Source organism: Sparus aurata, chromosome 19 (assembly GCF_900880675.1).
Source record: "Sparus aurata chromosome 19, fSpaAur1.1, whole genome shotgun sequence".
NCBI classification, from domain to species: Eukaryota; Metazoa; Chordata; class Actinopteri; order Spariformes; family Sparidae; genus Sparus; species Sparus aurata.
This window is the reverse complement of record NC_044205.1, coordinates 10,284,307-10,299,570: the sequence shown is the minus strand read 5'-3', so window position 1 is coordinate 10,299,570 and position 15,264 is coordinate 10,284,307. Positions and strand designations below refer to the sequence as shown.

The following is a 15,264-nucleotide window of genomic DNA, read 5'->3' as shown; positions in this document are numbered from 1 at the left end:
TACATAATCAATAACGACTTGTTTTGGAAAAGGACATGAATAAACAAACAAATGTTGGGTTTCAAGCACATGTTGGCGTAAAAAAAACATGAAGAAGCCAGTAGAAGCCCAAGACAGATTTCCTTTATCCCATTTTTGTGCTGAATTATATAAATAGTCTAATTTGTATGCTGCGGAGGCGTCATATCTTAAGTATTTTAGAAAATAGAGCTACAGTCGCCACAAGGCCTTCTCCAGAATAAATACTGAAATCTGGTTTTGAGAAATGCATTTTCCATCAATAGGGTCATGCTCCACTTGCTGCCACTTCGCACCTGCGCACATTTCAACAGTTTGAGACATTGCCAACTTGGCCTGAGGAAGCAGTGAATATACAAGAAGTCGTGACACTACTGTGTAAAAAGCCTTTTCATGTCATGGCAAGTAGCACAAAATAAAAGACAAATCAGTCTCTTTTGGAAAATAGAAGACAAATTAAAATAAAGTCAATAAAATGCAACCATTAACAGAGGTGGAAGGATGTAAAACTAAGCCACAGACTGAACTTGTTCGTGTCTCTCACTTGACCAAACAAGAGTTCCCTTTGCTCACACGGTGAAACGAAAACTAAAACATGAGAGGAGAACAGGGTAAAAAGGTCATTCTGACAGATAGCTTGGGGTTCTTTCCATAACCACAGTTCTCTGAGTAGCACGGGTGAGCGTCTCTTCAGAAGCGCCTATCACACCACACCAGCCAGGATTAGCTGGATCCAAGGAGTGAGGGAGGGAAGAGAGCCTCCACCACCTATAAACTCAGCTAGCACCACGCCTTCTCATTCAGTAAGTTCACCTCTTCACGTTGAGCCACGCAGTGGAGTGGCCTGACTTTGAAATCCAAATTAAACAGCGCTCTTTGTGACCTTATAGTTGCTTTAAGTGTGTTGCAATGAGCCAATTTTGATGCACAAGCCACAAGCATTGGCGCTGCCAGCCGGAATACTGTACGCACTGTGCATACTTTTTTTTGAAGGTGAAAAAAAAAAAATAAAGCAATTTTTTTTTCTTTTTTTTGAGGGTCGTGTAATAAAGATGCTTGTTCGTGATCACTGGAAGCTTAACATAAAGGCCAGTGATTGTCGTTTAGGTCATCTGTCACTTGGGATTTTGATTTCTGGCGCCTAGTCTTCTTCTGCTATAGTAGCTACACTACCGCGGTCCGCCTACGTGGTGATTACAGTCCGGTCCGGTATGAAAATGTCAAAAAGACAGTTGAGCCTTTTCCAGGCATTTGAAAAAAAGCCGCTAATGTTTTGCTGGGCTGTTTTCATCTGTGTTTCTGTGAAGTGACTCAATAAAGCCTAACTGATCTTCATTTTTTCGTTGAGTAAAAATCTTCTTTGAATTATGGAATTGATTAGAGTCGTTTCTTGGTGATATTTCTTTTTGTTTGGACTTTTAAACATCTGTATTCTGTATAATTTCTCTCTCCCTCTGCTTAGCGGGAAAGCGGGGACTTGGGATCACTTTTTCATAGCCTATATCCCTCTCTGCACAGAGATGCATTTATTTATAGCCAGGAACAGCAGAGGCTAGTGGGCACCATACATAATCTTCTACAAATCCCGACCATGTTTGCAAAGTTTGGATGAAAACAAATGCTGCAGGTCTGCAGTGCACTGTCCAGGGTGCTGAACCGGGGCCGGATTGGAAGGTTCGGAGGGCGAGATATTAAAATTATTCAAATCAGCGGGTGACACCAAACAACGTCTGCCCAAGCAAGTCAGAGCTTTTCTTTCTCTCACACAGTGACCTGGAGAGACGCAGCCGCATCTGAGAGGACGATCGCGCGTGTGTGCGCAATTGCGCATAGCGTGTGTTGCCCCTTCTCCACTACACAATACAGCTCGGCTCTACTCGACTCAGTTTAGGTGCTTTTCCATCACAACTGAGTTCTTCATAGTTCCTCCTCAGCGGGGGCGACGTCGTCATATCATGGCGGCTACAGTCGCGTCATATTGTTCTCTTTTTTTCTCTCCTCTGGTCAGCTCCAAACTCACTCGTCTGCACCGCAATCACAGACCACAGCGTGGTTTTCCACACAGCAGCCATTTAACTTGTGTCAGAATAACCACAGCCTCACAGGTCACGTGGGCGCTGGAATCTGTTATTTCACTGATACTGAAAACATTACATTTTGTCTTAAAAAAGTATTTTTCCATTTGTTGTATTTGCCGTTTCTGTGCGTACTTTGAAATTTAATCCTGGCGGCGCCACTGGCCACAAGGATGTATAGCAACCTGAGTGGTCTTTTTCCTACAGTAGTATATTTTACAAATCCCTTTGGAGGACTAGATACAGAGTTGATCCTTTTAAGAAGGAAGCCTGATTTGTCGTCTGTGGGTGTTATATGGAGATGCAAATATAGGCATCCATGAAAATCAAATGAACCAATCACAAAGGCCTGTAAAACACAGCCGAGAACCAGACTTGCTCTCTGTATACAGGTAGGCTATCAGCCCTGCTGCCTCTTTCAACTGAGGGGAACTGGAGGCAGGTCGGACAGTCCAGGGGCATTTCTGCTGGAAAAAATGTACAATGGACCCTCGGGATGAAGGACTGTTTGTTCCCGACTCAGCCCGACACAGCCTGGGCAAATGTCTAGCATTGCACCACAGGAGTGATGATCCTCTGTAGACTTCACAGCCTTATCACCTGACTTTTTCTACCATCTTGCATCTATGTGACAGCGGCAACAAAGACCAAGGTCCTGGAATGTTATTAAGGTAAAAAGGATGTCCTCATTGTGCTGCTGGACCATCAATGACTGACCTTGAGAAAGTACATTATCTAAACCAGGAAAAAGGGTCAGCTACTGGATATGGGCTGTGGAAGCTGCAGCATCTGATATCGCTGTTTTGTTTTAGCGATATCATAATGAATGTTGCTTCAGGACCATCACTGCAACTGACCAGTCACGGAAAGAGAAGTTGGCCCTTCTAAATGTGGTTAAGATTGCGAGAAGGTCTACTTGAACCGAATTCACGACCCTTTCCCAAACCTAAACATGTGTTGCCTAAACCTAACCAAACTACGACAGAAAAATGAAAACACCACATAGGTCAACTAAATCCAAAAATAATAACCTCTAAATAAGTTCTAAATAATTAGAACTTTTTGGTCAGTTGTGAAGATGGTTTTCATGTTGTAGGAACAACACCAACACAGCGATATCAGATAAAAAGTGGAACTCATCACTGTATCACTGCACTGTGAGAAATCATTTTGTTATGCCGGTCTTCACCTGGAAGAAGAACCAGCGCAGTTGGTCAGCTTCTCCAAGAACTCAGTGGTGACTTGAGAGAGGTGCTTCTAACCCACCCAACTCACATGAGCAGCAATGTCAATGTGAGACATAAAGCGATCATAGATCACAGAGTCTTCCTGTCTGTTGTTTTTTTTCTTTGAGAAAAAGACACTTTTGTCAGAGAAGATTCAGGCCAGTGCAGGGCCATGTGAGGCCCCCACTGACTAACAGATAGACAGGGGTGGTGCAGAGGGGGAGAGGCTGGATCAGCACGTTAACAGCATGCCATTCCTTCCTTGGCTGCCACAAATCTCTCCCCATCGGCTCTGAAAGTCAGGCTTCGCTGGCTTCTGGCAGACCTGCAGGCATCGGCGGTCCGGCACATGAGCTTTTATCAGCCTCGGCCCAGATGGCACTGCGGCGGTAGAGTCCTGACACCTCCACTGATGAGGAATGGGAAGGAGGGCAAAGGAGGTAAAGTTAGAGGAGAGAGGAGTGTGTGTGTGTGTGTGTGTGTGTGTGTGGGCAGTTGTGAAAAAAAAGAGCAAAGAGAAGAAAGGAAAGTCTAAGGTAGGGTGAAGTTCCACTTATACTGTCGAAACTTACGGCCGAAAATATGAATCATTTTTCCTATAAAATCTAGTATTATACTGACAAGTTATTGTCTTGCTTTAACTTAAAACTGCATCAACCAATTGTTTTTTGCTATTAAGGGACAGCGGAACCAAGCTGTAAATACAAGACCAACATAGAATCAGATTTTAAGTTCTGGATTCTTCTCTAGCCACCTGGAGAACTGTAGTCCTATATTCACTCTCCTTTTGGCTCCGTTTTTGTTCTCCACCAGCTCCTGAGAAACATATCTGGCTCTTTAGTAGGAAAACACCCCCCTATCTTTACTTCTATTACTTTAGTCTCTCTTTCACGCTCAACGCAAGCTGAACAATTGAAAATGGACATGCTGCTTGAACAGAAACAGGTAGGAGTATTTTCTATTGTCCAGAACGTTGCGTTGCGGCAGAAAAGGTTTAAAATTTATGTATCCTCCCTCTTTCCTCGCCACCTTTTTTTTTTTTTTTGCTTTTTCAAACTTAAGTGGTGCTTGAACAGAGACTAAACTATTTATGCACCTACAGTACGTCCGAAACTTCAACGCAGATCATAAAACTGCCAGTGTAGGAGGTGATTTTATATATATACGGTACGTGTTCTCTTGCCACTGGTGTTTTCAGCACTATCTGACACATTTCTGTATCGGCTTGGATTGCAGCTTTTTCTAAATTAAAAGTTGAAGTATGTTCCCAAGCAACAAGTGAGGAGTTTAAATAAAGTGTTCTAAGTGCTCTTGTTGTGAATCATAATAGTTCCTGCTAACTGCTCCTGGAGTGAGTCATCAGTACATTCTGTCAATTGCATATTTTACTAGCATTATGTCTTTGTTTGGGTGTAAATAAGTCATTTGTATTATGCACATTATCCCGTGCATACAGCCAAGAGAAGTGATAGATCAAACGTGCCAACGGTTCAAAGTATTAAAGCATCTTTTAGCGCATTTTGTTGTAAATATCACATATTGAGCATTAAGTTAAGGTCTAGAAAACCTACTCTACTACTGCACAGAAAACCTATGATATTTATTACCAAACAGTGCCATAAAAAATCTCTACATCATGAGGTCAACTACTAGAATTCCCTGCAAGCAATGCACCCCGATTCCTTTCTCGGTGATAAAGCGAGTTCAAAAAGGTAACAGACTCTCCCAATTTCATTCTCCTGCTTTTCCTTGCCGTTCCACTTTGCGATTGTTTAGATCAATTTTGCAGTGGATAATTTCTGCTGCGCTGCTCACTAGCCTGGCATGAAATTGGCAGCAAGGTTGCCTTCAGTTTGCATGAGAGAGGAGAGGAGGAGGAGGAGGAGGAGGAGAGATGAATGAGAGAGAGAGAGAGCTAGAAAGGGAGAGACACACAGATGCGATCGAGAGCCCCACAGGCGGTACGCTGTTTTTAAACCAGGAATAATCAGCTGCATCACAGAAATACAAAAAGAGAGGGTCAAAAGGAACAAGGTAGAGTGGAGTCGAAGGCCTGGGGCTCTCTTCCGCACAAATACATCTGTTACTGGTGATTCAAAGATGTCACACCCCGGGATAACAGCACTGTCAAAAAGCATGCACATCACAAACTGAGACCTGGAAGTACTCACTACTACAACGCTGTTCACAACACAGCACTATCGACGACCTAACGGGAAAAGCACTCGTAACTCGACTTGGACCTTTTGTTTATCAGGCGAACACAGGTATGTATTTAACAGTACTTAGAAGCTGAACCTAAGAAGGTTGGAAAAGTGAGTATGAGGCGTGGTCACAATCAAGCCAAATGCACAATCAGTTCACCTTGTGTATATTTATATTATATTCAGCCGCGGGGTTTCTAGTTTCCTCTTGAGAGAAGCTTTTGTGGCAGATCCGGTCTGCACAGCTCCAGCCATCAGAAAAGTGCTCGAGCCATGTGGCATAGAGAAACTGCTTTCAAAATAAGGCAGTGGGGTAATTTCATTGGTTGTGCATAAATGAATTCTTCCAGCTGTGCCACAAAACTTCACTGTGTAGCGACCGCACATTGGTCCCTGCTCTGAGGACTAAAGACTAGGGTTAAACTGCAATGAGGTTGTAAGTCTAAAACAAACAGGAATTCTTAAGCTGGATGCATCTGAAATGCCAAGACAGTTTTTTTTCTGATCCTGTTTTTTTTTTTTTCTCTATTGTTAAAACATGCAGTTGAAAACTCATCATATCAATAAAATAAAAAATAAAAAACACAGACTATGTATTACCTCTGTGTTTGTACTTAATGTTGCATTACTTCCACCCCACAACGCTGGTTCACCACTTGTTTCTGTCTGCACGGCCTCTCGCCACCACACCACCTCACACTACATTACACACTGCCGCAGCAGATTGTGAGCCAGTCGTTTAGGCTGTTAGACCAGGCAGCCTCACCCGCATTTATATTTGATTTAAGAGGCCAGGCCTCTGACTGAAGGGGCTGGGAAAAACAAAGCATGATGCAGTGATGTCAACCAAGGACACACAAGGGAAAAAAAATTATAAAAATCACTGGTTACTCTGAAGTGTAAACCTGCTCTGACATCGTCTACTGGTTTGTGGACTAACACTTTTGGATCCTCGGGTTCGGTTTGACGCCCGTCACCCTCTTGGTTTTTGGAGCCAGAGTGACGTGTTTGGAGATGAGCTTGGAACATATGCACTGCCACGCCTATATATATATATATATATATATATATATATATATATATATATATATATATATATATATATATATATATATATATATATATATATATATATTTGTTCTTTTAAAGTATTTGTTTGGGACTTTCATGGCTTTATTCAGGGGACAGCTTGGAGAGATGACAGGAAATGGGATGGGGGGGGGGGGGAGAGACACGCAGCGAAGGGCCACAGGACAAGGCCTCTCTGTGCATGGTGCATTTGGAGCCCTAAAACTCTACTTTCTTAGAATGAGTTTTGAAAAATGTGTTAAAATGTTTTAAGACAGCTGTTTGAAGCAGCAGTGTCCTCGTGATGTCTTTTTTCAAGATTCTCACACTTGAAACATAATATAAAGATCATCACCACCGTAACCAGCTATAACATTAAATACAGTTGACAGGTAAGTGTATTGACTATAATAATGATACAATATTAGAACACTATGATTCTGTTTAATGAGCACTTTTTCTGTTGATATTAATGTACATTATGATAATAATACTGATGATGGTGATTGAATGCAGGACTTCGACTTGTAATAATTGTACATTGTTGTACCTGAATATTTTTCAACCCTTGCCAGGAAACAGGAGGTCAACGTCCAGCATCCACAGTAATCTCAACACAAAAAAGTTCCAGTGGTACTTGGTTGGGTTGCTAAATGTGGGGAAAATGTTTCCTAATAAGCCCCCCATTATCTCTGAGCCTAATAAAGCAGACATACGAACGTTTTCTTCTGAAAGCAGAATGAGCTCTCAAGGTCAACTTTTAGTAAACTCATTTATATGCCATTTAGGGTCGGGCTCCATAAATCCCATCTTTCATGCGCGCTTTCATGGCAAGCTGAATGTCATTCAGTGCTCGTCGATCGAATGACAGAAAATCTCTGAAAATGCTCAGCACTCGCGGAAAAAAAACAACAACAACACAACAACTTGGCAAGAGTGGAGAAAACACCTTGCTGAATCTTTATTAGCAACCGCTCTGATCATACAAGGGCGTCTTTGTGAAACGCCGCTGAAGCTCTCAAATCTCTCCGCGCTGCGACACACCCTGATCACATCTCACCGCTCGTTTTTTTACAATTTTTAAATTTTTTTTGCCTCTTAGCAGGCTGTTTTGCTGCTGCTTGTGATTGTTGAAAAAAAAAAAAAAATTGCGGCACCGGAAAAACCAGATAAAGAGCAAAGTAAAATCCCTATTTGAAAATGGATATGCAGACTAAGAACCATAGCTTAACTGTCATTTGTAATCAACTTGTTTGAAGCCCTTTGCTCTCATCTCTCTCTTTGAGCCCCTGTGGTATTTTTTTTCTTCTCCCTACTCTGAGTCTCTTCACTCCGCTGAATAAAAGGCCTCAGAAGAAGCTCCTCTCATCCCACCCAACAAACAAGTAAAAAAAGAAAAAAAAAAAAGGAGGAAAAGGAGGTTCTTCTTCAGCATTTTCCATGTGGATGTTCCTGATTTTTCATGTCTCTGAGCACATCTGAACACTGTTTACCATCTCCGGGAACCCAGTGCTATCTCAGATAGATTCAAATGAGATTTTCCGCACTATTTGACAATGTGCGCTGGTGGTTTACTTTGGCGGCCGTCTCGCAACTCTCAGCCTGGTGGCGAGGCTAATCTCACTCAGGTTGCAGCTCAACTGTCTCGGCGGGACTCCAGCGAGGGTGGGGGGCGGGGGGGTTCGCTGTCTGTCTACGGTTCAAAGACGGACCTTGATTAATATTCTTGAGGCAAAAGCAGAGGCATGAGACACACAGAGAGACAGAGAGAGAAAGAGGGAGGGGGGGCAGAACAGGACTCCCCAGCGTTCCTGTCAAGTTTGGTGTCTGACTGTACGGACGCCGGCCACCTCAACGCCGCCGCTGCGAATACTTGGCAGCCCGACGTCTGGATCTCTGAAGATAACGCGTGCTATTAATAAACAAACAGAAGCAATTACTGGGAGGCAGAGGAGAGGAGAGGGATTGGATTAGGTCAGGATGAGCGGCGGTCTCACTGAAGTCTAAACTGATGAGCTGCAGCACTCCAAAGACAGCAGAGATACCGATCCCTCCTCACTGACCCCTGCACTCCCACAGCCTGCAGCCACACGGGGAGATAACACCCCTCTGTGTGTGTGTGTGCGAGCACAGATTTGTGTTTGTGTGTCTGCACTCCACATGTGCAGATCTGTGTGTATTTGTGGGTGTGTGGTCACACTGGATTTTTTAAAAGTGAAGGCCCTGTGCTTCGGAAAATAATGTCCTCTGTATGTCTTTCCGTTCAACACTGCTGTTTAGCTGCTGTTAATTGTCGTATTGGTTCTATGTCTTGGGGGTTATGGTTCATTTTGGGTGAGCTGGTGACACAAGTTGATATCTGCCGCGGCTGGATGAATATATGTCGAATGAGTTTTGTTCATTAGGCCTTGCAGCGTGGATCTCTGACAGGTGACACCGTTCTCTAGCCCTGACCTGATGTAAACTCATCCAAGCAAGTAGCAGACGCTCAGACCAGCTCAACCAGCCCTTATATCTGCATTGTCTCTTGATAAACTACTACAAAAAAATTAATAAAAATTGTTTCATTGAAGCTGTGTGTAAGCATGTAGACAGGTCTACAGGTTCATCAGGTGAGCACCTTCTCAATAACTGGCGTTTCATTGCGTTGGATCCGCGACATTGAGGAGTCTGAACAGCTGCCCGACCTGCACTCACACACTGAAAGGCAAGCAGTATTCACTTGTTTCTGTAGCATCGTCAGCTAACTTCATCAGCTGAGAATGTGTTAGCTAACAACAAGCTACTTAGCATTCGGCCTAGCCGACCAAACACACTCCTCAGCTATCTCACCCTACTAGGCAACAGTAAAACTGAAACGGCTAATAGCAATGACTAGCAAAAACAGCTATAAACACGGTACGCTCATGGATCTAGAACTGGATACAGCGTTGGAGGCAGGGCTCACCTCGTAACTATGATATGGCCGTCTCTTGAAACGTCCCAGTTTCTAATTGTGCGTTAAAGACAGAGAGAAACAATATTTCATGTGGAAAGCAGGAAATGTATTTCAGAGTGGTGGACAGCCGTAATTGCTTTGGCTAACAGAGATGGGCTGCTTCATATCGTTCTCCCTCTACTGTAACTACTTGCTCTCGCTAGTTTTAGTGAAAATTGCTGTGGGTCAGAAGCTAGCAATCTGGATTTAGCTCTTCACTAATTTGAAGGGGGATACAATTAATTTACTTTCCAAATGTTACTGGACTGAATGGATAAAATAAAATAGTAACCAGTAATTTCAGCTGTTTCTTTCACAATGTTAACCAATGGGAAGAAAACTCCTATCGGGCCAGTGTGCATCATGTCAAATGAACAACAGCTGTTTTGGGGTCTGATTTTGCTTATTTTAATGTAAAAAGTAAAATGTTAAAATTGTCAACAGTTTTTCACAAACAAACAAACAAACAAACAAACAAAAAAAGGCAAAAACTCAACTAAACAAAAACTAAAATGACAGCTCGTTTAGAGTGTATCAGCGCACCTATTGTGTTTTGTGTGACTTTGTATGGATCTGTCTGGATTCCCTTGCATTTGTGTAGGAGGGCCAATGTAACGTGGAACAAAAACCCCATGCATGGAGCACAAATAAAGGCATTAAAGGTAAATGTGTGGTAATAACTCATTGTTTGGTGCAGCAGGAGAACAGCAGCGTGGGGCTTCCTCCCTCTCGCAGTTCCTTCAGCGTGTCACTCGGCTGGGCTTCAGATTAAGTTTTTTAAGCTTATCTAGTTACGATTTCCACTGTGGCATCTGGAACTCCTGTCAAAGCTGCCTCAGCACAGCAAGTCTAGCATGCAGTGGGGATGACTGACACTCACCACCATGTCTCATTCTCCTCAGAGACTCTGAATAGTCAATAATTCATCAGGAAGGTATACTCTCCTGCACGAGTGTAAGGTACAGCACGGAGGGGAGACTCTCTCTTTCTCTCTCTCCTCTCACCGTCAGTTGATCATTTCTCTCTCTCAATCGAGAACTCCTTCCCCTTCCCATTGCTTCTCCCCTCTCTCTCTTTAGCTCCCTCCCTCACTCTCTCTATATTGCACCACTTCAATAATTCAAAGTGATATATAAAAGTCAATGAAATTTGCCATACCTCGGGTCATTACGATGCCTGCCAGGGATTTGTGTCGAGCGTGCGCAGGACTGCAGCCGCCCACCAGCGACCGGTACTTCTCCCTCACCAAGTGGAATATTGAATCGGCAAAGTCCTGAAAAACACAATCGCTCCCTTAATTTTCTACTAGACACAATCTCTAGAGACTGACCTCATTTCGCTGTGTAACTTTCCCACTTCCCCTGATCTGTTCAGGTAAGACAGTGAGGCCAACTTACCTGTTTAGAGCACATACAGAAATCAGCAATCAATATTCATCATCACAGTGGTGTTTCCAAATCTACCGTACAACATGCCGAGTAGCGACGGCTGACCATCACATACAAAAGTAAGGTTGCAGTCATGACAGCCTGTTTGTGTTATTGCACACTGTATATTAATAACTTTTCAGAGCTTTTCATATAGCCAAGACTGCTCTTGGAACTATTTGTGGTGAGAAATTCATCCCCTCCTCTTCTGTGTGAGTGCATTCTGCACACAGTCTGCCTTCTGGGAAACACTTCTTACTTCCATATGTACAGGACGAGCACACCCCTGATACTCACCGAGTACAAAACTGCCAGTATCCCGCCATCACTCAACATAGTGCACACTAAAGTCTCTATGGGGACACATGCAGTGGATTTAGTGTTGACACTGTCATCACTTAAAGGTTAAGCTGACCAAAGGAGCATAATCCATATATTTTATGGATATCGTGTATTTCTTTTCCAGTATGACGTTTGAGAGAGGCGGTATTAGCATAGGCATAGAGGGTCTGAGGAAAGATGCTATTGAATTGCATTATGGGAAATGCAGTAAACAAAATGTATTTGGAGCAGAGTTGCGAAAGCCTTGAAACATTCCAGCCTGGGAGGGCAGTGAAACATTGCCTTTCAGAGTAATTCATTACCAAGAAAAGATAGAAAGAGAAAAAAGTAGACGCCACAAGAGAAGCAACAGTGGATTGAACCCCCGCGGAATCAATGGCGTACCGTGAGTACAGAATATACGGAAACAATAACGGTTACACTGTGATTACGATGAGACGGTGCTGGGAAGAAACTGTTTTCCTATTCTACCACGTGCCGACGGGTTGCCTGTCGCTGCCAAGTTTCCCCTGGCATTATCTGACTGTGTGGCGTAAATCACATCGTGAAAGTGAAATGTATTTTCTAATCGTAGCATTCCTGGCATCGACATCAGTACAGCCATTGTTAGGAGAATGGTTACTCATTGGTGTAATGAAAGGCGTTTTTAGAGTGGGAGGAGGTGCATCAGACTGTTTCAGGGGTGGCTCGGAGAATCAAGGTGAAAATGAAGTTAAGGACAGATTTCAACCAAACAGACTCCTTTCAGTAGATATCAAAAGATAAACACATGTTCAAATTGGTCACTTGCTGGATGTCTGTCGGATCAAGTGTCGGCTACGTGACCCCACAGACATGCAGGAGTTGAACTAAAGGCGGCGCTTCAATGCAATGGGTGGCCTGGTGTGTTTCATATATTTATACATACACCATCTGTCAGATTGTTGAAGACTCTCTGAAATCTTTAGTCCCCTTTGTACTGGAAGAACAGTGCTCCAGTTTTGTGCTGTAAACAAGCTCTCTTTGTGCCATGAAGCAACCCAGAGGACTTACCACCAATTTGTCCAAATCTTCCACGTTATGAAACGCAGACTGTTACGAATTTATCGAAAGATGAAACACAAAGTATGAACAGAACTCTGTCTTATCTCACTTGCCAGTGCTCCTCAACAGAAATCCACTGAATCCACACCGTTCAAGAGAGGTCGCGAAGACGCGTGGATCATGTCCACGCCTCTCCAAACCTCTAATGCTCATTACTCTAGCGGTAATTAAGGGCTTAGTCTCTGAGCGGCCTTCACGGCAACTGTAGAGCATAAATGGATCACCGGGAGATGGCAACAGAGTGGCATCAGAGCGGGCCTTTTGGACAGATTGAGCCCCCAGTAGCTAAAAGGAGATCAACAGATGCCACACTGACGGACGTGTGGAGTGAAAAAAGGAGGAGATTAAGGGTGAAAAAAAAAGAGAGCAAGGGGAAGCGAGCGACTGAATTAGCGAGCATATTGCACATTATAGCCCTCGTCGGGGCTGTGAAATATTCTCACAGTTGGAACTGGCGGTCGAGGTGCTCACAGCTTGTGATGTGGTGGGTAGTGTGTGTATGTGTGTGTGTGTGTGTAAGCGCATGCACATATTGCTGCTCTGACACTGGTGTCAGCCTGAAACAGAAAGGGAGCGGCGAGGTGTTGCGGAAAGTAAAAAAGAGAATAACTTTTTAGCGCTTTGTTTCAGGAGGTGCAATGACCCCTCGTCGAGCTCCATGAAAGTAACATGACGGGTCACTGCAGAGACGGATGTAGCTCTCTTGGACAAGCGGCACGCAAGACAAGATGAAGAAAGGTATTTTTCTGAACTTTTTTCCGTGTTGTTTACTTTATGCTCGAATAACCAATCCTGTTTGAGAACATGTTTGTCGAGCGCTAACTCAGTGCGGCTCATGTTGCAGGGCAATGAACAGAAAATTCAAGTGGACAGGTCTTCAGCGGATCTGTAGAAAACTCAAAGGTCAATTTATGCAGCAGAAACATTCCCCCTTTGTAAAAAGTGAATATCTTCATATCTATTTAGCTTCAGTCTATCAGACTCAAAGCAAAACTGATTTTAAGTTCCCTCTTATAGATTCCCTTATGCTAATGCCATTCAAGCTAGCTAGCTAACTAACTAAGCTTACGTTATTTTGAAAAATGCTTTCTCTAGTCCAGTCCTTCAATGTTTTCATTTCATGATTCCTTTTAAATCTGGGAGCATGTGAAACACATAAACAAAGATATATTTCTAGTTTGTCAGTTAAAGGTCTGGGTTCAGACTGGACAGCATCTGGCTCCGGACAATAGATTCATATAGTAGAACTAGATAGCAGATGGAACAATGAGAATTGGTGTTCTTGCGCATATGCCCCAAAGGTTTTCCGGCTTCTGTGTTTACTTCCTGGGTATGCAGCACATTGAAAATGCGCAGTAGAGTTTCCCCCCCTGGCCCCACCGGCGTGTTCCTGCTCGGCCCATAGTTGCGATGGCATCACAGATCGCTCTTCTAAGCTTATTGGAGTTTAGTTCACAGTTCTTGATGTCCTGACAACAGTTTTACAGAAGTCTATTTTATAATGGTGGTCTATGTGAGAAATGCTTTTTAGACCGTGCAGGACTTTTTAGCTCAATATCAAAAGTGGGCACATTTGCAGATTGGAAACAAAGCTAGACGTGAGCCTGATCTGGACCTGGACCCCCAGTCTTCCTATTAGTGACTTGACCGTTGAGGGACGGACTCCTAACCCGCTGCAAATCACCCTCTGGGTATGACCCTGCTAAACCAAGTTTTACATACAGTCAAGTTGGGCTGTAGTCAGTTCCAGGATTGTTAGTTAGGTAGAAGGATGTACAAACCCAGAGGGCCCCCTTTGGATCTAGAACTGGTTGCCATATCTTGATAAATTGCCTGATACTGTCATGTAGGATTTGTGTCCATTTCTGCAAAGGCAGTATTCTTACAACCCTTTATACGCGTCATCCACTGAGGGAACCTTTTTTTTAAATTACGTCTTTCTTGCTACATACATTTGAAAATACAAACATTTTAATAGACTGATTGTTTATTTTGTTTGTCAAGGCCAAACGTGATGGTTTCCCTTTCTTTGTTTCATATAATTTTGAATGGAATATTCAAAAACTGGGAGAATCAAGATGCAGCTGTCAGCAGTTAGCAGCTAACCCAAAGAATAGGAAAAATGTCTGCAAAAACTTGGGGAGGAAATGAGATCCAGGATCTCCTTACTCTCTGAGCATAGGACAAGATCAACAACCATATAACAGTAGAGACAGTAAATAATTACAGATTTTTAAAGCCATGTTATGCCATTGTTTAGAGAGCGCTGCCCAACGTGTATTTAAAATGTTACACTATACGCCGATGATGTTGAGTCACGCGTCTTTCGCTCTGGATGCTACCTAAAAACATCACACACTGGGCTGTCATTATGCCGCCACCGCTCTATTCAGCGCAAATAAACAAAGGTGGCGTAAAGAACGGGCTTTCGTTGCTGCAGTGTTGCGTGATCTCTGGGTAAAAAGGGCTATATTGATTAAAAACATCTGCCTATGAAGTGAAAGCCCTCTACCTCTATAAAGTCAACTTTTCAAGAATGTAAGAAAAACCTTGTTGAGAAAAGCTTTGTTTTGAGATTATTCACTGGATTTCATCAGCCACAACGTTGCAGGATCTTTTGATTCGCTCGGAGCACGAGTTACAAAAATGTGGAAAGGAGAAAAAAAGAAAAACACGCCTTGTTCCTTGTACCTGAAAGTGACATCCAATTAATTCTAACAGAATCCTGCTTGGCTTGGCAGCGTCAGCTGGTGTCGGTCACAGTCTGAACCCCGAGTCAAGTCCTCCATCCCTCCTAAAGGCCTTTTCATTGATGACATTACAGAGGTGAGGGAAGGTGGCAGC

The 15,264-nt window shown here is 43.3% G+C and overlaps 1 protein-coding gene across 2 annotated transcripts in view; it reads right to left on the bottom strand.

The window, feature by feature from the left end:
- adarb2 (adenosine deaminase RNA specific B2 (inactive)) overlaps positions 1-15,264 on the bottom strand; it is a 181,830-nt gene that overhangs the window by 23,446 nt on the left and 143,120 nt on the right. For both annotated transcript variants that reach the window (XM_030399117.1, XM_030399118.1), the window contains exon 4: positions 10,727-10,841. In XM_030399117.1, coding sequence (XP_030254977.1) covers positions 10,727-10,841 — 115 coding nt within the window. The remainder of the gene's footprint in view (positions 1-10,726; positions 10,842-15,264) is intronic.